This window comes from Littorina saxatilis, linkage group LG13, assembly GCF_037325665.1.
Source record: "Littorina saxatilis isolate snail1 linkage group LG13, US_GU_Lsax_2.0, whole genome shotgun sequence".
In the NCBI taxonomy this organism is placed as follows: domain Eukaryota; kingdom Metazoa; phylum Mollusca; class Gastropoda; order Littorinimorpha; family Littorinidae; genus Littorina; species Littorina saxatilis.
In genome coordinates this window covers 18,069,438-18,091,778 of record NC_090257.1, presented here as the reverse complement: position 1 = coordinate 18,091,778, position 22,341 = coordinate 18,069,438, and the positions used below count along the sequence as shown (strand labels likewise).

The window sequence follows — 22,341 nt, the reverse complement described above, 5'->3', positions numbered from 1 at the left end:
TGACAGCTGTACACTGAAGAACAGTATGCTAGTTGTACATGTACAGGGGCGGATCAGTTGCTTTGTAAGGGGGGGTGCACTTTGAATCGAAAGTGAATGTGATGGGCGCTTTGTGCCCGAATTTGCTAGGGGGGTCCGGACCCCGAAAAATTTTGTGCCCCAAAGAAGCAAAATGGTGCCATCTGGTGCCATTTGAACTTAGAAATGGTCATAGAATCAGCTTTGCAAATTTTTATTTTTTTTTTGCTGGAGGGGGGGGGGGTGCACCTGCACCCTGTGCCCCCCCCCCCCCCTCGTCCGCCCCTGCATGTAGTATGCCTGGACCTTCACTATTTCAAACTTCCACCTTTAAGTTTCAAAAACTTTTTTCCTGAAATGATCCTTGTGCCAAACTGGGCGTGATTGCCATTGCAATTTTAATCCAAAATGCTTTGACGTAGCATTTATAATGTTCTCATTACATCATCTGTCACTGTCAGTACTCAGTAATGCTTCTTGCCTCCCAATAAAACTCACTCTGATTCTTTCTGCACAAAGACTCATGAACTAACACTAACATAGTAACAAGAGTTAATACTTCTTTCAGCTTACAGATTCGTGTACAGTAAGTTGAGTAACAAGAGTTAACTATCAACTTTTACTGTCTAAGCATAAAACAAGCAGGCCATATTTGTCCCCCACCCGTTGTGACTGACATCTTGTTATCTGACGTGGGTGAGTGTCCTCTCTAATGCACGAACAGGTTGATAAAACGCATTCCATGTGTACTTTCTACCGGGCATCTTCCGTCTTTGTCCTAGCCCCTGCCTCACTGGTGCCAGAACAGACACAGACACACTGCAACTGTGCTCACTGTCCAACAAGTAAGCATTGATATCAATTAAAGATAAAAACCAAAGCTGCAGTCTACATGAGCAGCCAACAGATTTTAAATAATGCTGATCAAGATCAAAACACTTACCCGTAGAGCCGATAAGTCAATATCATCAAGACTGACATTTACCGATGTAGTCGTCGCCATTTTTGGGAGCAACTCATTTGAATATGGCTGCTCCGCTGATGGGTGTGTGCTTGCAGAGTGAATATCAGTCAAATAACAGCCACAGTGTTCAACATAATCCAATACACATCAAGATGAAATATCCATTCATCCCCCACAGTCAACCAAATACCGATCAAGCTCAAAGATATCCACGTAAACGGGCTACCATTCCACTATTTACTCCAAGTGAACAGACAGCAGCCTCAGCAGAGCATTATGGGATGATCAAGGGAAACTACTAGCGAAAGCGTGTCAAGTGCGTGTTTCTGTGTCACTTTCCTTTTATTCCAGCGGAGCAAATGCAAAATACGCTAGTAATTCTTGCTGTAATAATGTAGCTAAAAGCAGAACGTCAGATCAATCATTGTGGAGTAAGAAAGAGGGGCATTTGCAACTGTCATGCCAGTGTTTTTGGACAAAAAGCCACACAAATGACACTGTAGCAGACGACATTTTTCAGACGAGGGGAAAGGCTCGGGCTTGGTGCGAGCAGTGAGCGGAGACTGAGTGTGTGTGTCATGAGTTGGCACTGTGTCATTTGCATCACGCCTCCACGCGGCTTGCTGACTCTGTCGCACCCATCACCTCTCGCGCATAGGGCTGTCACCTCTTGTGGATGCCGAGCCGAACATTGTTGGCCAACTCTTCAAGTTATGTGATAAATGTGTCTGTCTGTGTCGGTCTGGCCAACTTGATACAGAAGCCAGAAACGTGTGAATAAAAAGTCTGCCCTTTTCATTACAAACATTGTGAAAGTGAAACAAAAACAGCCATACTGGTACGACGCATAGGGGGCCTATATGTGCGCTTTTTGGGAAGGACTTAACGCATGGGATAGGTCATTCCGGAAGTGGTTTGTTTAGTTGTTACACGGACAGTGAGAAATCATTTCGCCACAATGAAATGTCAGTCTGGAAGAATGGATATTACCTTGCCTGTGTCCTTCGACTTTGACCAAGAAATCAGTAATGCAGACACGAGGATAATTATGTAGTTAAGATCTACAACAGAGTCCATATGTACCAGAAAACGCCACTGACGATCGAAAGTGAAGTCTACTGAGTGGCTCACAGTTGGTGCCTTACGGTCACAGAGGAATGTCCTGTCACCGTGACTTTTCCCTATGTCGTATAGTCGGTGTAGCACTGATATACTATAGCCAGTGTATTATATACTATTACAGTCTATATATATCATACATATAGTCAGTTATGTTATATGAAGTCTTATATCGCGCGCGTATCAGAGGGCAGACTCGGACTCAACTTGAGGCGCAGGGATCATCTATTTATGCCGTGTGAGATAGAATTTTTTACACAATACATCACGCATTCACATCGACCAGCAGATCGCAGCCATTTCTGCGCATATCATACTTTTCACGGCCTATTATTCCAAGTCACACGGCCGGGTATTTTGGTGGACATTTTTTATCTATGCCTATACAATTTTGCCGCCAGGAAAGACCCTTTTGTCAATCGTGGGATCTTTAACGTGCACACCCCAATGTAGTGTACACGAAGGGACCTCGGTTTTTCGTCTCATCCGAAAGACTAGCACTTGAACCCACCACCTAGGAAAGCGGGGAGGGGGGGGGGGGGGGGGCGGAGAAAATTGCTAGTGGCCCTGACCCAGGGTAGAACTACCGCAACCTCTCGCTTCCGAGCGCAAGTGCGTTACCACTCGGCCACCCAGTGTAGCATATTATTATATAGGAAGAATGATCAGAGGAATGGTATATAAGCTTTCCATAATAATAATAATGACGATGGAAGCACAAAATAGGCTAATCTGAGTGTCACTGTTTTTGCACTGAAGAGATATATATTTTGGTCGTCGTTGACTGTTGTTGTAGGTGTGACAGGGAGACTACCGTCGCCATTCACAGCAGACTCTGCAGAGTTGTTCGGCTTAGATGTAGGCAACACCTGCGGATTGTGGAGTTCTGTTTGTGATGGGGTCTGGCGCGGGCTTTTGTCTCTCTGTATGTTCATGGATTCCTTTGCGAATGCATAACAGTTTTTATAGGGCTTAGAAATAAGCTCTCAATCCTGTTTGATTGGACTTCGCCTCCAAAGCCACGGTGATTTTTGTGTTTCGGCACTCAGTTACATTGGGAAGCCAGCGCACGATTTGCGGTTGGTTGCCGCTACCCGGGCGTGTTATAAGCCACTTGAACGGCCTCTCATCAGTCACAGACTACCTGAGCAGTCAGTTATCTTAACACACACACACACACAAACACACACACACACACACACACTCGGTGACATGTCACATGACACACACACTTGACACACACACGCACACACTGACACACACACACACACACTGACATGACACCCACACGCACGCACGCACACCGCACGCGCACACACACACCACACACACACTGACACACACACACGACACACACACGCAAACACCGTGACTGTGACACGCACAAACACTGACACCGGCGCTTATGTATGATCGCACGGACACTCTCTCACATACACACTGCACTGATGTCACACAGCCACACACACACACACACACACACACACCCCGCGGGTTAGGGAGAAGAATTTACCCGATGCTCCCCATAATTTTTGATTAGTGCTTTTGTGAACAAGAAACAATTGACAAGTGGCTCTATCCCATCTCCCCCCTTTCCCCGTCGCGATATAACCTTCGTGGTTGAGAAACGACGTTAAACACCAAATAAAAAAAGAAAGAAAGAACACACACACACACACACTGACAGATAGACACACATACACAGCCGCGGCACAAGCATACTCACACACACAATACTCACACACACACACACACACAAACACACACATACACACAGACACACACACACTGACACACACACACTGACACACACACGGCACACACTGCCGGACAGATATACACACATACACAGCCGCACAAGCATACTCTCACACACACACACACACACACACGCACTCCTTTCCCGGCCCTAACGTTAAACGGTCACTCCAGTGGGTGAAAGCAAGGTCCTGTAACGATCACAACTTTCTCCCCAACCAGCCTTTCTCACCGCGCCTTCAAGTTGATCTCGCATAAACCGTCTCCACTGACCTATTCTCCTTATCTCCGATTCTGACAAACTAACGGTGCTAGAGCGCTCAAAACAATTTTATTCGCCACATTAACCCTCTCTCTAATGCTTGAACGTGTCACGTCAAAACTGTGACGGTTGCGGACGCACAAACCTCAAAACCGTTAGGCTTTTTCACTCTTTTACATTTCTGGCAGCGTTCCGACGTCTAAATTTGACGCTTAAAACGACATATTTTCTGTCCACAGACACAACGGCTAACTGATATATAAAACTGCTAAGACTGTCATTATTATATTTTAGCAGTTCAAGTCAACAAACACTGTCACGCCTCTGCACGGTGTATTAGTTTGTGTGTGTGTGTGTGTGTGTGTGTGTGTGTGTACGTACGCGTGCGTGCGGGGTGTGTGTGCGTGCGTGGTGAGTGAGTGAGTGTGTTTGTCAGTGTACGTGTGTGTTTGTGTGTGTGTGTGTGTGTGTGTGTGTGTGTGTGCATATTCGCGTGTGTGTGTGCCCTAATGAGTGTGTGGGTGCCGTGATAGAGACAGAGAGAGTATGGTGTGAATGAGACTCAGAGAGCTGTGTATGTGTGCGCACACAACTCTAGTGGGCGTGGGTGCTTGCTGTTGCAGTAAGAAAATTACGATGAGTCTCCGTGATACACTCACACATCAGAAAACCAATTGGAAGTCTCCATGATTCCCCCACGTCACAAGACAGAAAACAACAGAAAACCAGTTGAAAGTCTCCATGATTCACCCACACAACAGAAGAAAAAAAAGAAAACCAGTTGAAAGTCTCCATGATTCACCCACACAACAGAAAACCAGTTGAAAGTCTCCATGATTCACCCACACAACAGAAAACAACAGAAAACCCAGTTGAAAGTCTCCATGATTCACCCACACAACAGAAAACCAGTTGAAAGTCACCATGATTCACTCGCACAACAGAAAACAACAGAAAACCAGTTGAATGTCTCCATGATTCACCCACACAACAGAAAACAACAGAAAACCCAGTTGAAAGTCTCCATGATTCACCCACACAACAGAAAACAACAGAAAACCAGTTGAAAGTCTCCATGATTCACTCACACAACAGAAGAAAAAAAAGAAAACCAGTTGAATGTCTCCATGATTCACCCACACAACAGAAAACAACAGAAAACCAGTCGAAAGTCTCCATGATTCATTCACACAACAGAAAACAACAGAAAACCCAGTTGAAAGTGTCAAAAGTATTTGAGTCATATCGTTGAAAGACATGAAATCATCGTGTCAAAATGATATCACATGGTGGAAGAAACAGTCAAGAACAAAATAACATGACTTCAACAATCAAAAACAAGAAACAAAAACCATTCCAGGAAATCCAGCCTGCATCATACATTTGGACGGTATAGACCAGTTTTTTTTAAGTTTTTTTTATATCTGTTACATTGTTTAAGTAGCAAAGGCAACAACACAATGTGAGCACAAAACAACAGTACAGTTTTTTGTACATCAGAGTATTGCACGACAATAACACGATGTGAACACAGTGAAATCAAAGCAGCAGTACATCATGAGTACCTCAAGGCAATGACAAAATGTGAACACAGTCAAATCAAAACATCATAAGAGTACCTCACGGCAATGACAAAATGTGAACACAGTGAAATCAAAACATCATAAGAGTACCTCACGGCAATGACAAAATGTGAACACAGTGAAATCAAAACATCATAAGAGTACCTCACGGCAATGACAAAATGTGAACACAGTGAAATCAAAACATCATAAGAGTACCTCATGGCAATGACAAAATGTGAACACAGTGAAATCAAAACATCATAAGAGTACCTCACGGCAATGACAAAATGTGAACACAGTGAAATCAAAACATCATAAGAGTACCTCACGGCAATGACAAAATGTGAACACAGTGAAATCAAAACATCATAAGAGTACCTTATGACAATGACAAAATGTGAACACAGTGAAATCAAAACATCATAAGAGTACCTCACGGCAATGACAAAATGTGAACACAGTGAAATCAAAACATCATAAGAGTACCTCACGGCAATGACAAAATGTGAACACAGTGAAATCAAAACATCATAAGAGTACCTCAAGGCAATGACAAAATGTGAACACAGTGAAATCAAAACATCATAAGAGTACCTCACGGCAATGACAAAATGTGAACACAGTGAAATCAAAACATCATAAGAGTACCTCATGACAATGACAAAATGTGAACACAGTGAAATCAAAACATCATAAGAGTACCTCACGGTAATGACAAAATGTGAACACAGTGAAATTAAAACGACATTACATCATAAGAGTACCTCACGGCAATGACAAAATGTGAACACAGTGAAATAAAAACGACAGTACATCATAAGAGTACCCCACGGCAATGACAAAATGTGAACACAGTGAAATAAAAACGACAGTACATCATAAGAGTACCTCAGTCACGGCAATGACAAAATGTGAACACAGTGAAATCAAAACGACATCACATCATTGTTTATCAAAGTAGTGCACGGAGGCGACATTACGTAAGCACAGTGAAGACCAAAGCGTTTGGACTGAAGTTGTATGATGCTAACACAAAAGAGTAATAATAAATACATAAATAAATAAAAATGGTAGGCCTATAAAAAGGAAGTCACAGCCAGATTTAGCAATTATCCACATGTAAAGGTATTGCAGGAGTATGTATTCACTACTAAATGATCGATCACCCAAACGGTACGTGTTTCCTTTGTATGTTTTACTGAGTAATAGCTTCAGCCTCGATGACCAAAGCAGTATCAATGTAGGGACACGAGCATACATAACAGAGATAATGATGATAACGCATTTCTTTGGCACTGTTGGCAAGAAGGCACACACTCACTGGCACACGACACAGAACACCAAACCAACGGCCGTCACACCGAACTCAGCGTCATAAAACACATGACAAAAAACACTTGAAGTAACGGCAATGACACCCAAAGTAACGGTCATCACACCAAAGTAACGACCGCAGCCTTATGCTTGCTGCAGGTAACAGAACGAAGACCGCAACTCTACCCTAGCTCATTGTGTCAGTATCACGTCTTTTGCGACAACCGTTTACTTGATCAAGTCATACTGAAGTTTTGAATGTGTTGCTGCTTAGTCTATGCCGTGCTTTATGATGTCATGATGTTTTCTAATGACGTCATCAATCCAAAAACAGATGGACTGCTGACGTTCCAAAATGCAGAATAAAAAAACAAGAATCGTAGGCGATTGGAACGTTTGATTATATTGACAAAACAAAACGTTTAAGTTTAAATATTGACCAAAAAACACACATATTACAATTCTTGTTTTTAAAAAATTCTGATTCGATGACGTCATAGTGTGGGTAGCATTGGAAACGTCAATTATGTGTCTGGCGATGTCATAATGTGTGCTGGTAGCACAGGGGGCAGTTAGGTGGATGGTATGTTTTCTGATGACGTCATAGTGTGAGTTTCATTGGAGACGTCCATAGTGTGCCTGATGATGTCATAATAAGCGTACGTTGTAAGCACTGCAGTTAGGTAGGTATGGGTAGTGCGACAGGCTGCCATGCCAATGATGTCATACATGACTACTAAAGTAGCCGAGCGGCCGTTATGCCTATGATAACGCCACACAGGACAGCTGCAAGCACGGTTTGCAGTTCTCGTGTTTGTGCAAGTTATGTGAGCATTCCTTGTTTTGTATCACCATTTGAGTTCATGTTAATGGTGTCTTATCCCGTGCACACAACATCAGCCATGTCGGTATAGTGTGTTGACACTTGGTGTCAGCCATGTTGGTAGTGTCTCGTCATTATACGTCCGCTATTCTGGTAATGTGTTGTCAAATAGACGTCCGACATGCTGGTAGTGTGTCGTCACTTGGTGGCAGCCATGTTAGTAGTGTGTCGTCACTAGAGGTCCAGTGAGTTTTGACTAGACGTCCGCCATGTTGGTTGTGTGTTTGACAGTGAGCCAGATGAATCCAGAGTGGTCCTCCTTGCTGTCGCTGTTGGGCTTGGTGAGGGAGTAGCGCCTGATGACGTTGCCCCCCGTGTACTCCTCCGCCTTGGCCATGGGCAGCGTCAGGGACCCGATGTGGTAGTCACTCAGCAGGTTAGAGTCCCACACCTGTAGTCGTCGTCATCATCATCATCATCATCATCATCATCATCATCATCATCATCATCATCATCATCATCAGATCGGTCGATTGATTGATTGATTGATTGATAGATTGATTGACTGATTGATTGATTGATTGATTGATTGATTGATTGATTGATTGATTTACTTGTTGGTTTTTCTTTGATGATTCATTTGTTTATTTATTTTGGTTTTATGTGTGTGTGTGAGAGAGAGAGAGAGAGAGAGAGAGAGAGACAGAGAGAGACGGACAGAGACAGACAGACAGACAGACAGACAATCAAACAGAGATGCGGTCAGACAATCACAAAGAGACAGAGACAGAAAGCAAGACAGCTAGAGATAGACAGACAGATGAAAAGAGAAAGACACGGGAGTGGCAGGGCTGACCTCAAACCTAACACACCGGCAGACAGACAATGAAAAAGAGACAGAGAAGCAGACATAAAACAAAACAGACAAACAGACAGATGAAAAGAGAAAGACAGGCAACACACAGGCAGACAGACAATGAAAAAGAGACAGAGAAGCAGACATAAAACAAAACAGACAAACAGACAGATGAAAAGAGAAAGACAGGCAACACACAGGCAGACAGACAATGAAAAAGACAGAGAGGCAGACAGAAAGCAAGACAGACAGATGAAAAGAGAAAGACACGGGAGTGGTAGAGCTGACCTCTATCCTAACATCTTCCTGTGGCTTCTTCCTGTAGAACGTGACTCGCTCTTTGAACTCGGGCTGTGACGACTTGGTACTGATGCTGGTCCGGTACTCCTGGTCCTCGCACTTCAGGATGCAGTACACCTCGGCCTCTGTATACCACACAGTACATCATTATTACACCACACACTACATCATTATTATATCACTGTACATCATTATTACATCACTCTACATCATGCTGGTCCGGTACTCCTGATCCTCGCACTTCAGGATGCAGTACACCTCGGCCTCTGCACATTATACATCACAATGTCTATTATAACATCACTGTAGTTTGTGCTGGAGCTGGCTCTATATTTCTAATATTTAACAATTTACGACAATACACCGCATCAGATAGTATATCGCCACAACGTTCATCCATAATTCACCCCTGGTATGAAGCAAAACGTACCCCTGGTGCCGTCAGGCAGAGTGAAGCCCTCCACACTGGACACAGTGACTGCAGTGGCCGCCACCCGGGGTGTAGCCAGACAGCTCCTCGGTACACTCGGCTCGTCCTTCACTAGCTCCCTGACATCACCATCATCATCATCATCGTCATCTTCGTCGTCGTCGTCGTCATCGTCGTCGTCGTCGTCGTCGTCATCGTCGTCGTCGTCATCATCATCACACATACACACACGCACACACACACACACACACACACACACACACACTGACACACACACACACACACACTGACACACACACACACACACTGACACACGCACGCACTCGCACGCACGCATGTTTGGTAATTGAAAAACAACGAGGATGCTCTTCACTATAAAGTCTAATAATTGTGCCTTATTGTGTGTAACTGTGTTGGCAATGTGTATCACTACACGCAGACACGTGTAGCAGTGCATGACAGAGGTGTGTGCAATGCCATACATGTGTAGCAGTGACAGAGGTGTGTGCAATGCCATATACGTGTAGCGGTGACAGGGGTGTGTGCAATGCCAAATACGTGTAGCGGTGACAGAGGTGTGTGCAATGCCATATACGTGTAGCAGTGACAGAGGTGTGTGCAATGCCATATACGTGTAGCAGTGACAGAGGTGTGTGCAATGCCATATACGTGTAGCAGTGACAGAGGTGTGTGCAATGCCATACATGTGTAGCAGTGACAGAGGTGTGTGCAATGCCATATACGTGTAGCAGTGACAGAGGTGTGTGCAATGCCATATACGTGTAGCAGTGACAGGGGTGTGTGCAATGCCATATACGTGTAGCAGTGACAGAGGTGTGTGCAATGCCATATACGTGTAGCAGTGACAGAGGTGTGTGCAATGCCATATACGTGTAGCAGTGACAGGGGTGTGTGCAATGCCATATACGTGTAGCAGTGACAGAGGTGTGTGCAATGCCATATACGTGTAGCAGTGACAGAGGTGTGTGCAATGCCATAGTACGTGTAGCAGTGACAGAGGTGTGTGCAATGCCATATACGTGTAGCAGTGACAGAGGTGTGTGCAATGACACCTCACTTCATCATGACGGTGCCCGCGCTGTATATCCTCAGCAGGTAGAGTCCCTCCTGTCCGGGGTCAAAGGTCGAGGGCACCAGCAGGAAGCGACCTCTCTTGACGGGGAGACGTGTCAGGATGCTGCGCGCCTGGACGAAGGGACCGGCATGCACTCGGTCCATCCGGTCATGCATCCGGTACTTCCGGTTCACGTCAGTCTGCCGTCAAAGGAAGGGACACCAGTAAACTTTTGATTGATTTCTCTAACTGTCTGTCGCCGGGTCGGTCGGTTGGTCTTTCTGTCTGTCTCTATCTCTCTCTATCTCCCTCTCCCTTCCCCTCTCTCTCACTTTCTATTCTCTCAGCCTCTCTCCATCTGTCTCTGTCTCTTTCTCTCTCTCTGTCTCTGTAGCTTTCTCTCTCTCTCTCTCTGTCTCTTTCTCTCTCTCTCTCATGTCTCTTTCTCTCTCTCTGTAGCTTTCTCTCTCTCTCTCACTCTCTCTTCCTCTCTGTCTCTCTCCGAGAAAACCGTGACACACTCAGAGGCAAAACACAGACACGCACTCTTGTAAAACATCCCTGCATAAATAAATGTAATTCAACTAAATTGTCGTAAAGGAAGGAAACACATTTTCTGCACTGCAGATAACACAAGAAAGCAATACATGTCTTGTAACCCCTACTGGTGGTTATGGTAAAGCACTGACCTTGGTGATGGTGAATCCAATGCAGTAGTTCTCTCCCCTGGTTCTAAAGTTGGATGAGCGGCGGTCCTCTTGTTCCAGCGACACCAGCACCTCGTCCTCATCCTCGTACAGCTCCAGGAGAAACTGCACACACACATAATTGTTCTGTTACATCACACATCGTTTACACACATAATGGACACAGTGTTATGTTACATCTCACAACGTTCATGTCACACACAGTGTTATGTTACATCACACCAGTATCGTACAGCTCCAGGAGAAACTGCACACACACACATAATTGTTCTGTTACACCACACATCGTTCATACACACATACAGGACACAGGTCTATGCTACATCTCACAACGTTCATGCACACACACACACTGAACACAGTGTTATGCTACATCTCACAACGTTCATGTCACACACACACTGAACACAGTGTTATGCTACATCTCACAACGTTCATGTCACACACACACACACACTGAACACAGTGTTATGCTACATCTCACAACGTTCATGTCACACACAGGAAACAGAGTTTTGTCATCATGGGTTTGAGCTTCAGGTAAAACGTGGATTGTCAAAGTAAAGGCCAATCAGGCTGTTTGCTTGATATGTGGAACCATCGCGGTATTGAACTCGTATTTCAGAGGACAACTACTGTAAACATTCACTCTCAAAGACCCAATCAATCTTGATAATTACCGCGACGAATCAGGGTCATTAAGCAAGTAAGCTGTGCAATCACACATAACACAACACAAACTGAGTCTAAAAACCACTCAAAAGTAAAGGCACACGATAAATACAAATATCAAGACCCTACCCCCATTTGTCCACACACACATAATTTATTACCTTAGGGTTGTTAAGGAAGGTGTTGTAGTTACCTAAGTGTTGTTAAGGAAGGTGTTGTGGTTACCCGAGGGTTGTTAAGGAAGGTGCTGTGGTTACCTGTGAGTTGTTAAGGTGTTGTAGTTACCTGAGGGTTGTTAAGGTGTTGTAGTTACCTGAGGGTTGTTAAGGTGTTGTAGTTACCTGAGGGTTGTTAAGGAAGGTGTTGTAGTTACCTGAGGGTTGTTAAGGTGTTGTAGTTACCTGAGGGTTGTTAAGGAAGGTGTTGTAGTTACCTGAGGGTTGTTAAGGTGTTGTAGTTACTTGAGGGTTGTTAATGTGTTGTAGTTACCTGAGGGTTGTTAAGGTGTTGTAGTTACCTGTGAGTTGTTAAGGTGTTGTAGTTACCTGAGGGTTGTTAAGGTGTTGTAGTTACCTGAGGGTTGTTAAGGTGTTGTAGTTACCTGAGGGTTGTTAAGGAAGGTGTTGTAGTTACCTAAGGGTTGTTAAGGTGTTGTAGTTACCTGTGAGTTGTTAAGGTGTTGTAGTTACCTGAGGGTTGTTAAGGTGTTGTAGTTACCTGAGGGTTGGTAAGGTGTTGTAGTTACCTGAGGGTTGTTAAGGAAGTGTTGTTGTTACCTAGTACCTGCGGGTTTTTAGAGAAGGTTTTGTGGTGACCTGAGGGTTGTTAAGGAAAGAGTTGTTACCTGAGAGTTGTTAAGGAAGGTATTGTGGTTAACCGAGGGTTGTTAAGGAAGGTATTGTGGTTAACCGAGGGTTGTTAAGGAAGGTATTGTGGTTACCTGAGGGTTGTTAAGGAAGGTGTTGTGGTTACCTGAGGGTTGTTAAGGAAGGTATTGTGGTTACCCGAGGGTTTTTAAGGAAGGCACTGTTGTTACCTAAGGGTTGTTAAGGAAGGTGTTGTTGTTACCTGAGGGTTGTTAAGGTGTTGTAGTTACCTGAGGGTTGTTAAGGAAGGTGTTGTAGTTACCTGAGGGTTGTTAAGGTGTTGTAGTTACCTGAGGGTTGTTAAGGAAGGTGTTGTAGTTACCTGAGGGTTGTTAAGGAAGGTGGCGTGGTTACCACAGCCCCCCGCCCTGTGAGGTCGCCTCCACTCCCCGCTGTGGTCCTGTTCCTTCCACGTCATCTTCAGCGTGAAGAACGAGGTGTTCATCATGTGACACAAGTCCACGTGCGTGAAGTGGCGACAGAAGTCATCGAACGACATCCTGAAAGTTCACACACAATCAATGCTCACAATCAAGCTCTTAACAAACAAACAAACAAACAGCACAATGTCAGATAACAGAGATGCTACTGTAAAGCCCAGATCGTAAATAACGTTTATTGAACACTGGATGAATTCAAATCAGTTTGTTTGGTTAGAGATATTAAACTTCTCATGTGACTGAAGTTCCCTGATCTCAACTACTCCCAGGCCAACTTTGTGAGGGCGGTGACCACTCCTCTCCATCACTGCCTTTGCCAGCAACAATTGACAAAGATAAACACCTCCCTGCCTTTGCCAGCAACAATTGACAAAGATAAACACCTCCCTGCCTTTGCCAGCAACACTTGACAAAGATAAACACCTCCCTGCCTTTGCCAGCAACACTTGACAAAGATAAACACCTCCCTGCCTTTGCCAGCAACACTTGACAAAGATAAACACTTCCCTGCCTTTGCCAGCAACACGTGACAAAGATAAACACCTCACTGCCTTTGCCAGCAAACTTGACAAAGATAAACACCTCCCTGCCTTTGCCAGCAACACTTGACAAAGATAAACACCTCCCTGCCTTTGCCAGCAACAATTAACAAAGATGACATCTATCAACACCTATGTTGTTATCGGAGCCGCTTTATGACTCTGTATAAAGCACTATACCTACCAGAACTCGCCGTTCTCGTCGAACGTCAGGCCCAGCTCCTTCTTCTCCGCCTCGCTCACCTTGTTCCACTCCGGTGACCTGCACAGTTAAACACCGTCAGGCTTCACTGAGTCTTGCTATCCCTACTTGCACAGGTAAACATCGTCATGCTTCACTGCGCCTTGGACACACACACACACACACACTAACACACACACACACACACACACACACCACTGCACACACACACTAACACACACACGCACAGACACAGACACACACCACATACACTCACCCGTCACTCCAGGGCCCCCTCCACTCTGTGCCCCCCCAGGGGTTCCTGAGACGGATCATGTTGATCTTGTCTCGCTTGATGAAGTTGAAGAGTCCGGTGCCCTTGAGGGGGATGTCTCTGACCGCTGTGATGCTGTAGGCGTGACCCTTGACCAGCCCCACGTTCAGACGCACCTCCATCTCGGCCGCTGTCCGCGCCTGGTGACGTAACGATACAGCTTCAGTGACGTCACTGTATTGCCGGGTAATGTTACGATACAGCTTCAGTGACGTCACTGTATTGCCGACTGATGTAACACTACAGCTTCAGTGACGTCACTGTATTGCCGGGTGTTGTTACGATACAGCTTTAGTGACGTCACTGTATTGCCGGCTGATGTAACAATACAGGTACAGTGACGTCACTGTATAGACACGCTACAACGCTCTTCAACCTGTCAACACTCAACATTCCTTCTCTCCTTTGAAGGCTGTCATGCAGCCTGGCTTCTCTTAATCCTCTCCTAACCCTAATCCTCCTAACTATAACTCCTAATCCTCATTTCAGACATCAGTTTTCTTTTCCTTCTCCTCTTTCTTTGTGTTAAACTACATGATACCAGACGCTGCTCACAGCACTCTCAGGAGAAAAAAAAAGAGGAACAGAAAGACAAGCAGCATTTAGACAAAAGCAGACAAAAGCTCTACACATGACAGACCTGAATGGCAGCAGACATGAGGGCATCGTGGCCCTTGGCTTTGTGTAGGATGGTGAAGAGGCGCATGCGCTGATCTTGTGACCGGAAGTCTGCGATCTCCAGCCCCTCCCCCACCCCGCCCGTCATGTCCACCATCGCGTCACGCGCCTTGCCCGCTGTCAGCGCCTCGTAACAGCCAAACAGTCTGCAACACAAGCAACTTCCTTAACACAGTCAGAGCCTCGTAACAGCCAAACAGTCTGCAACATAGGCAACTTCCTTAACACAGTCAGCGCCTCGTAACAGCCACACAGTCTGCAGCATAGGCAACTTCCTTAACACAGTCAGCGCAAGTCGTAACAGCCAAACAGGATGCAACATAGGCAACTTCCTCAACACGGTCAGAGCCTCGTAACAGCCAAACAGTCTGCAACATAGGCACCTTCCTTAACACATTCAGCGCCTCGTAACAGCCAAACAGTCTGCAACATAGGCACCTTCCTCAACACAGTCAGAGCCTCGTAACAGCCAAACAGTCTGCAACATAGGCAACTTCCTTAACACAGTCAGCGCCTCGTAACAGCCAAACAGGATGCAACATAGGCAACTTCCTCAACACAGTCAGAGCCTCGTAACAGCCAAACAGTCTGCAACATAGGCAACTTCCTCGACACAGTCAGAGCCTCGTAACAGCCAAACAGTCTGCAACATAGGCAACTTCGATCTTAACACACACTCATTATTTTGTGAAAGCTAAAGACTAAAGAGGCTACACACTAAGGGCCAGATCTTTATTGGCCCACTCCACCGCGTGAAAACAGTTCGCCTCATTGTCTCATATAAAATGTTGGTATAGCTTTTACATTGGATGACCATCCCTCTACTTGGTCACATACCAAGATTGAACAGCCTGAGTGCTCTCTGTGCGTAATACAACTTTTTTTTAGAGAATTATTTTCGTAAAAGGCACTGGTGCACTAACTTGGCGTAGGCCTTTTCGAGCAGCGCGGACCAGAACTCGTTGCGTGTCTTGGAGTGTGTGAAGATGAGGCGGCCATGGCGCGTGGGCAGGTAGTCGTCAATCACCACGTTGACCCACGTACCGCACCGCCAGAACTTGAAGTGGAAGATGCCCGCGTACTTGACCCCCGGTGACCACTCCTGGGACCTGTAGTCCGGTACCACCTGTACGTCATAATTTCAATGTGACCTGTAGTCCGGTACCACCTGTACGTCATAATTTCAATGTGACCTGTAGTCCGGTACCACCTGCACGTCATAATTTCAATGTGACCTGTAGTCCGGTACCACCTGTACGTCATAATTTCAATGTGACCTGTAGTCCGGTACCACCTGTACGTCATAATTTCAATGTGACCTGTAGTCCGGTACCACCTGCACGTCATGCAGGGGACATCACTGTTAGTAACACACAATATTCATGTTAAAGGGATACTGTTGATCTGGCCGTTTTGGGGGAGTTCCTAGCGAATTTGATGAATGTGAAGATTCTGGGGAATCAACTACATTTACGGCACGATTTTTTGTAAACGCACCACAAGTAGGAACTTAGTCGATAAATATCGACAGGGGGCCGACTAATGGTTTAAATGTGAAATGTGTGTATAATAATGGGTGTGGGTCTGAAATGAAGTTAGGTAGTAGTTAACATTTGTTTTGAATAATTATTGGTATTTTGACAATGTGGGTAGCATGGAAATGTAAGCATTTGAATGTAAGACGGTCTTAGGTACCATTGTACCCTTGCTAAAAGGAGGGTTCCACTGTAAGAGCATGACCTTTTTCCACAAGTTGGAGTCCTCTGCGATGCAGGCACACGCGGACACGAACCAGCAATTGCCCAGGCTGCCCTGCGAGAAGTCGTCTGCGCTGGCTTTGTCGATGAAAAACCGTGGATCTGGAACAATGTCCTACACACACACACACACAAACACACAAAACCACCCAATCACACACACACACACACACACACACACACACATTCACACACTTGTCAAAAGAAAGAATAACACTGCATCACATCAAGGCAGGACAGACAGCTAAAAAGAAAATTATCAACATCAAACCGCTAAATACGTATTGTTGATTCAAACCACTGCCTGGCTACGTTGCCAGTAATGGAGGGGGGTACCCCGAGAGCATCTCACGCATAACGATAAGGAGGTCAGCCAGGGTGTCTCCGAGCGTTCTGACAGTTCTTTAAAAAAGAATACAAAATTTTAAAGGAAGAAAAATGTGTGACTCACAAGTTGAACATTATTACCCCCCCCCCCACCCTCACACACACACACACACACACACACGTAAGAACACGAAGGACAGCGGGACAAAATGGGCAACACACGCGGAACAAAAACCGAAAGAAAAACACCCTCTTACACCCAACCACCTGCCGATAGCATCGACGTGACTCCATCTCTCGAGTGTTGTAACATTTTGCCAATGCTTTTCACGACAAATAAAAGAAGGGAAAAGCAGCAACAAACCAAGCAAACAGGCAACCAAGCAAGCAACCACGCCAAGCAAGCAACCAACCCACCAACCACCCAACCAACCCACTAAAGCGACGTGGGGTACAGCGTACAGAAAGTGACGTACCTTGGGCCGTTTCCAGACGATGTCAGCGGGGGGCTGGCGGGAGAAGAAGAGGGAGGAGCCAGTGGGGGGAAACTCCCCGTCCACAAACAGCTTGTCTTTCTTGACGCAGCGCTTGCGTAGCTTGCTGTAACTTTGTCCCTTGTACGGCACTGCCCGGGAACTGCTCGACATCTGACACACACATACAGCTTGATGTTACAACACAGACACACACAGCTTGTCTTTCTTGACGCAGCGCCTGCGTAGCTTGCTGTAGCTCTGTCATTTGAAACATGACTGACACCCCTATGATGGTAAATGACATCACCAGAAACATGACTGACACCCCTATGATGGTAATTGACATCAACAGAAACATGACTGACACCCCTATGATGGTAATTGACATCCACAGAAACATGACTGACACCCCTATGATGGTAATTGACATCCACAGAAACATGACTGACACCCCTATGATGGTAATTGACATCACCAGAAACAAGACTGACACCCGATGATGGTAACTGACATCCACAGAAACATGACTGACACCCCGATGATGGTAACTGACATCAACAGAAACATGACTGACACCCTATGATGGTAACTGACATCAACAGAAACATGACTGACACCCCTATGATGGTAATTGACATCCACAGAAACATGACTGACACCCTATGATGGTAATTGACATCCACAGAAACATGACTGACACCCCTATGATGGTAACTGACATCAACAGAAACATGACTGACACCCCTATGATGGTAACTGACATCAACAGAAACATGACTGACACCCCTATGATGGTAATTGACATCAACAGAAACATGACTGACACCCCTATGATGGTAATTGACATCCACAGAAACATGACTGACACCGAATGATGGTAATTGACATCCACAGAAACATGACTGACACCGAATGATGGTAATTGACATCCACAGAAACATGACTGACACCGAATGATGGTAATTGACATCAACAGAAACATGACTGACACCCCTATGATGGTAATTGACATCCACAGAAACATGACTGACACCGTATGATGGTAATTGACATCCACAGAAACATGACTGACACCCCTATGATGGTAATTGACATCAACAGAAACATGACTGACACCGTATGATGGTAATTGACATCCACAGAAACATGACTGACACCGTATGATGGTAATTGACATCAACAGAAACATGACTGACACCCCTATGATGGTAATTGACATCCACAGAAACATGACCGACACCCTATGAAGGTAATTGACATCCACAGAAACATGACTGACACCGTATGATGGTAATTGACATCCACAGAAACATGACTGACACCCTATGATGGTAACTGACATCAACAGAAACATGACTGACACCGTATGATGGTAATTGACATCCACAGAAACATGACTGACACCCTATGATGGTAATTGACATCCACAGAAACATGACTGACACTGTATGATGGTAATTGACATCCACAGAAACATGACTGACACCTCTATGGTGGTAATTGACATCCACAGAAACATGACTGACACCGTATGATGGTAACTGACATCAACAGAAACATGACTGACACCGTATGATGGTAATTGACATCCACAGAAACATGACTGACACCCTATGATGGTAACTGACATCAACAGAAACATGACTGACACCCCTATGATGGTAATTGACATCAACAGAAACATGACTGACACCCTATGATGGTAATTGACATCAACAGAAACATGACTGACACCCCTATGATGGTAATTGACATCCACAGAAACATGACTGACACCCTATGATGGTAACTGACATCAACAGAAACATGACTGACACCCCTATGATGGTAATTGACATCAACAGAAAAATGACTGACGCCCCCATGATGGTAACTGACATCAACACTTGAAACACCATGCCGCACGGATGTCAGGGGTGTTTGCAACGTGCATCAGGTTTGGGACCAGTACCAAAATACATGAAAGTAAACACACCTTTTCGGAGTCTCAGGCGAGAGCAAATCTCGCGTCGCGAGACAATCCGCGCATTGCATGCTGGGATTGCAAATTGTACCAAACACGAGGTCTTCAGAAGAGGTACATTGCCGATTGCGTTCAAGTTTTCCCTCGTAAGCTCTTATCTCTTTGATATTTCTGTGGTTTTTGTCCCACGATTAAACTGCGGGGCCTTAAAAGGGGGTTCCATTGTATGGAGGCAGCAGATACCTGGGTGACTTACCTTGGCTGACTGCACGGGGTGAGGTCAGTGGGGGTTACACTGTATGGAGGCAGCAGATACCTGGGTGACTTACCTTGGCTGACTGCACGGGGTGAGGTCAGTGGGTGTTACACTGTATGGAGGCAGCAGATACCTGGGTGACTTACCTTGGCTGACTGCACGGGGTGAGGTCAGTGGGGGTTACACTGTATGGAGGCAGCAGATACCTGGGTGACTTACCTTGGCTGACTGCACGGGGTGAGGTCAGTGGGGGTTACACTGTATGGAGGCAGCAGATACCTGGGTGACTTACCTTGGCTGACGGCACGGGGCGAAATCCCACCACTGAGGAAGCGATCAGCGCCCAACTCTTGTCTGTTTCACGCTCGTAACACTAAGTTACTTGTCTTTCTTTTAGTGCACACATCCACATCCACAACCCATAAAGTGTGCATACACCTGGGACCTCTCTTACACACACTCAGGAAGAGAAAGCTACTACGTAGCTACTGTACTCAGGTAGATCACAACTGTACAATACTCAGGTAGACCACAATTAATGTCACTGTACTGTACGTTACTCAGGTAGATCACAGCTGTACTATACTCAGGTAGAACAAAATCCCTGTCACTACACTATACTCCCCAGAGTAGATTTCTGGCTCCAACGAGGGATGAATGAGAGCAGTGCCCGGTTCCCGGTAGACAGATAGAGAACCCTGACATCAGCCAGTGTAGTGTGGCGCTCCTCTCTACCTCTCGCTCTGGCACCACGAGACTCGGGAAGAAAGTTGTGTCAGACGATACGCCGGTAAAGTTTCCTCCAGTGGAAACGAAGTTTATCGCGAAAACCGCTCCGCCCTCTGTGATTCACAAACTACATATTTCCCGGCAGGCTTATAAAAGTTTATATCGGTGGTGTTATCAGAGTTGTATAAACTATCAGATGGGATCTATGGTCCCCAGACTCCCACACGGAGAAGAGAAGTGAGCCCCAGTCCCTGAGTTATAAATAGCTCCGAGGCCCCAGGAGGCTGGCAGGGAGGGTGAAGGCAGAGTGGGAGGGGGTGGCCTAACAGTACATAAGAGAGGCAGAGAGGCAGAGCTCACAGGTATACATCCAGCTCATGGCACCGCCAGCAGGCCACAGAGCTGTGAGGGAGAGCACCCCGGTACGAGGCGTGCGATGCAAGGTTCAGGTAGCCGCCTCCATCTACCTCTGTCGACCAGTCTCGGCTAACACACACTGCTCAGTGTGTGTGTGTGTGTGAGAGTGTGTGTGTGTCACGTGTGTGTGCGTTTATGTCCGTGTGTGCGTGTGTTTATGTCAGTGTACGCGCTTTTGTCAGTGTGTGCGTGCGTTCAAGTTTATGTCAGCCAGTGTGTGCATGTGTCAGTGTCACTGAGTACACTTATACGTTTATGTCAGTGTGTGCGTGCGTGTGTGTCAGTGTGCGTGCGTTTATGTCAGTGTGTTTGTCAGTGACTGCGTTAATGTCAGTGCGTTTGTCGGTGTGTGTGTGTTTGTGTGTGTATCCGTTCGCACTGAATAACTCTGATTCCGTGACGTCACACACGTTTTCATTCATCTAATGAGCTTTCAAATTCAGCGTCGCAGACATTTGAACATTTTATTTCGTACATTGCAATTTTGAGGAGTTCTAGATGGCATGTAAGAAAAAGAAGATGACATAAAATGAACAAACAAAAATAACAGCGACACAGGATGTTTTCAAGTACGTCTGGCGAAAAAATCTGAGACAACAAAACATTTTGTCATACTTTGGGCAGTTGTGTTAACAACATGTTAACTAAGTTCATACCTTTCCTGACGCACAGTCTCCCTGAACAGATCTGCATGTTACTAGTTACACAATTGTACAATGACGGGTGCTTCCAGTGATATCAGACTTTATCAAGTCTCACTGAAGAACACTGAGATTTCAGGAGACACTGACTGACTTAAGATTGAAATGTCCAGTGATATCAGACTTGATCAAGTCTCACTGAAGAACAGATTTCAGGAGACACTGACTTAAGATTGAAATGTCCAGTGATATCAGACTTGATCAAGTCTCATTGAAGAACAGCTTTTAGGAGACACTGACTACGATTGAAATGTCCAGTGATATCAGACTTGATCAAGTCTCATTGAAGCTGAACATATTTTAGGAGACACTGACTTAAGATTGAAATGTCTAGTGATGTCAGACTTTATCAAGTCTCACTGAAGAACAGATTTTAGGAGACACTGACTTAAGATTGAAATGTCCAGTGATGTCAGACTTGATCAAGTCTCACCGTGCTGAATAACAGATGTCAGGAGACACTGACTTAAGATTGAAATGTCCAGTGATGTCAGATTTGATCAAGTCTCACTGAAGAACAGATTTCAGGAGACACTGACTTAAGATTGAAATGCAATTACAGCGCCTTTTTGTGCTGGGATTGAATTCTGTGCACTCATGCGACGAATTCCGAGTCGCTCCCCCCCCCCTCCCCTCGCACACACACTGTCACTGACAACCCCTGTTGGCAGCAGTGTATCTTGTAGGACCTAGCAAAGTTTTAATACGTGATCCAAGACAATGTAGAGGAAAACGAGCAGGGAAGCAGCATCAATGACGTCATCACGAAGAGCGATGACGCCAGAGTGTCAAAGTGACGCCAGCAGCAATGGCG

At 45.5% G+C, this 22,341-nt stretch overlaps 3 protein-coding genes across 5 annotated transcripts in view; all 3 read right to left on the bottom strand.

Moving 5' to 3' along the window:
• LOC138983786 (mitogen-activated protein kinase kinase kinase kinase 4-like) overlaps positions 1-2,109 on the bottom strand; it is a 62,467-nt gene extending 60,358 nt beyond the window's left edge. For 2 of the 3 annotated variants that reach the window (XM_070357111.1, XM_070357113.1), the window contains exon 1: positions 962-1,282. In XM_070357111.1, the coding sequence (XP_070213212.1) occupies positions 962-1,021 (60 nt within the window). In that variant the 5' untranslated portion in view covers positions 1,022-1,282. Of the gene's footprint in view, positions 1-961 lie in introns of all 3 variants that reach the window. The other variant, XM_070357112.1, reaches the window with a different exon arrangement.
• Positions 2,110-7,761: 5,652 nt separating this feature from the next.
• Positions 7,762-21,138, bottom strand: LOC138983766 (calpain-5-like). Its single transcript, XM_070357090.1, has 13 exons — positions 19,973-21,138; positions 17,462-17,632; positions 16,642-16,773; positions 15,825-16,027; positions 14,864-15,047; positions 14,167-14,363; positions 13,893-13,970; positions 13,052-13,229; positions 11,174-11,296; positions 10,488-10,684; positions 9,410-9,528; positions 8,968-9,104; positions 7,762-8,274 (listed from the first exon to the last, which is right to left on the bottom strand). Exons 2-13 carry the CDS (start codon positions 17,630-17,632, stop codon positions 8,080-8,082), a joined length of 1,914 nt encoding a protein of 637 aa, XP_070213191.1. The 5' UTR covers positions 19,973-21,138; the 3' UTR covers positions 7,762-8,079.
• A 138-nt stretch (positions 21,139-21,276) lies between these two features.
• Positions 21,277-22,341, bottom strand: part of LOC138983767 (amine oxidase [flavin-containing]-like) — a 26,694-nt gene continuing 25,629 nt past the window's right edge. Inside the window, exon 16 of the mRNA XM_070357091.1 lies at positions 21,277-22,341. This exon is cut by the window's right edge and continues 89 nt beyond it. Coding sequence (XP_070213192.1) covers positions 22,290-22,341 — 52 coding nt within the window. The 3' untranslated portion in view covers positions 21,277-22,289.

What these genes read in the sequence shown, in the direction of transcription:
- LOC138983766 (XM_070357090.1), bottom strand. Translation starts at nt 17,632, where the DNA reads ATGTCGAGCAGTTCCCGGGCAGTGCCGTACAAGGGACAAAGTTACAGC. An exon ending in TCGTCTGGAAACGGCCCAAG is followed by an intron (nt 16,774 to 17,461) that starts GTACGTCACTTT and finishes GTGTGTGTGTAG; the next exon opens with GACATTGTTCCAGATCCACG. An exon ending in GCGGGCACCGTCATGATGAA is followed by an intron (nt 9,529 to 10,487) that starts GTGAGGTGTCAT and finishes TGGTGATGTCAG; the next exon opens with GGAGCTAGTGAAGGACGAGC.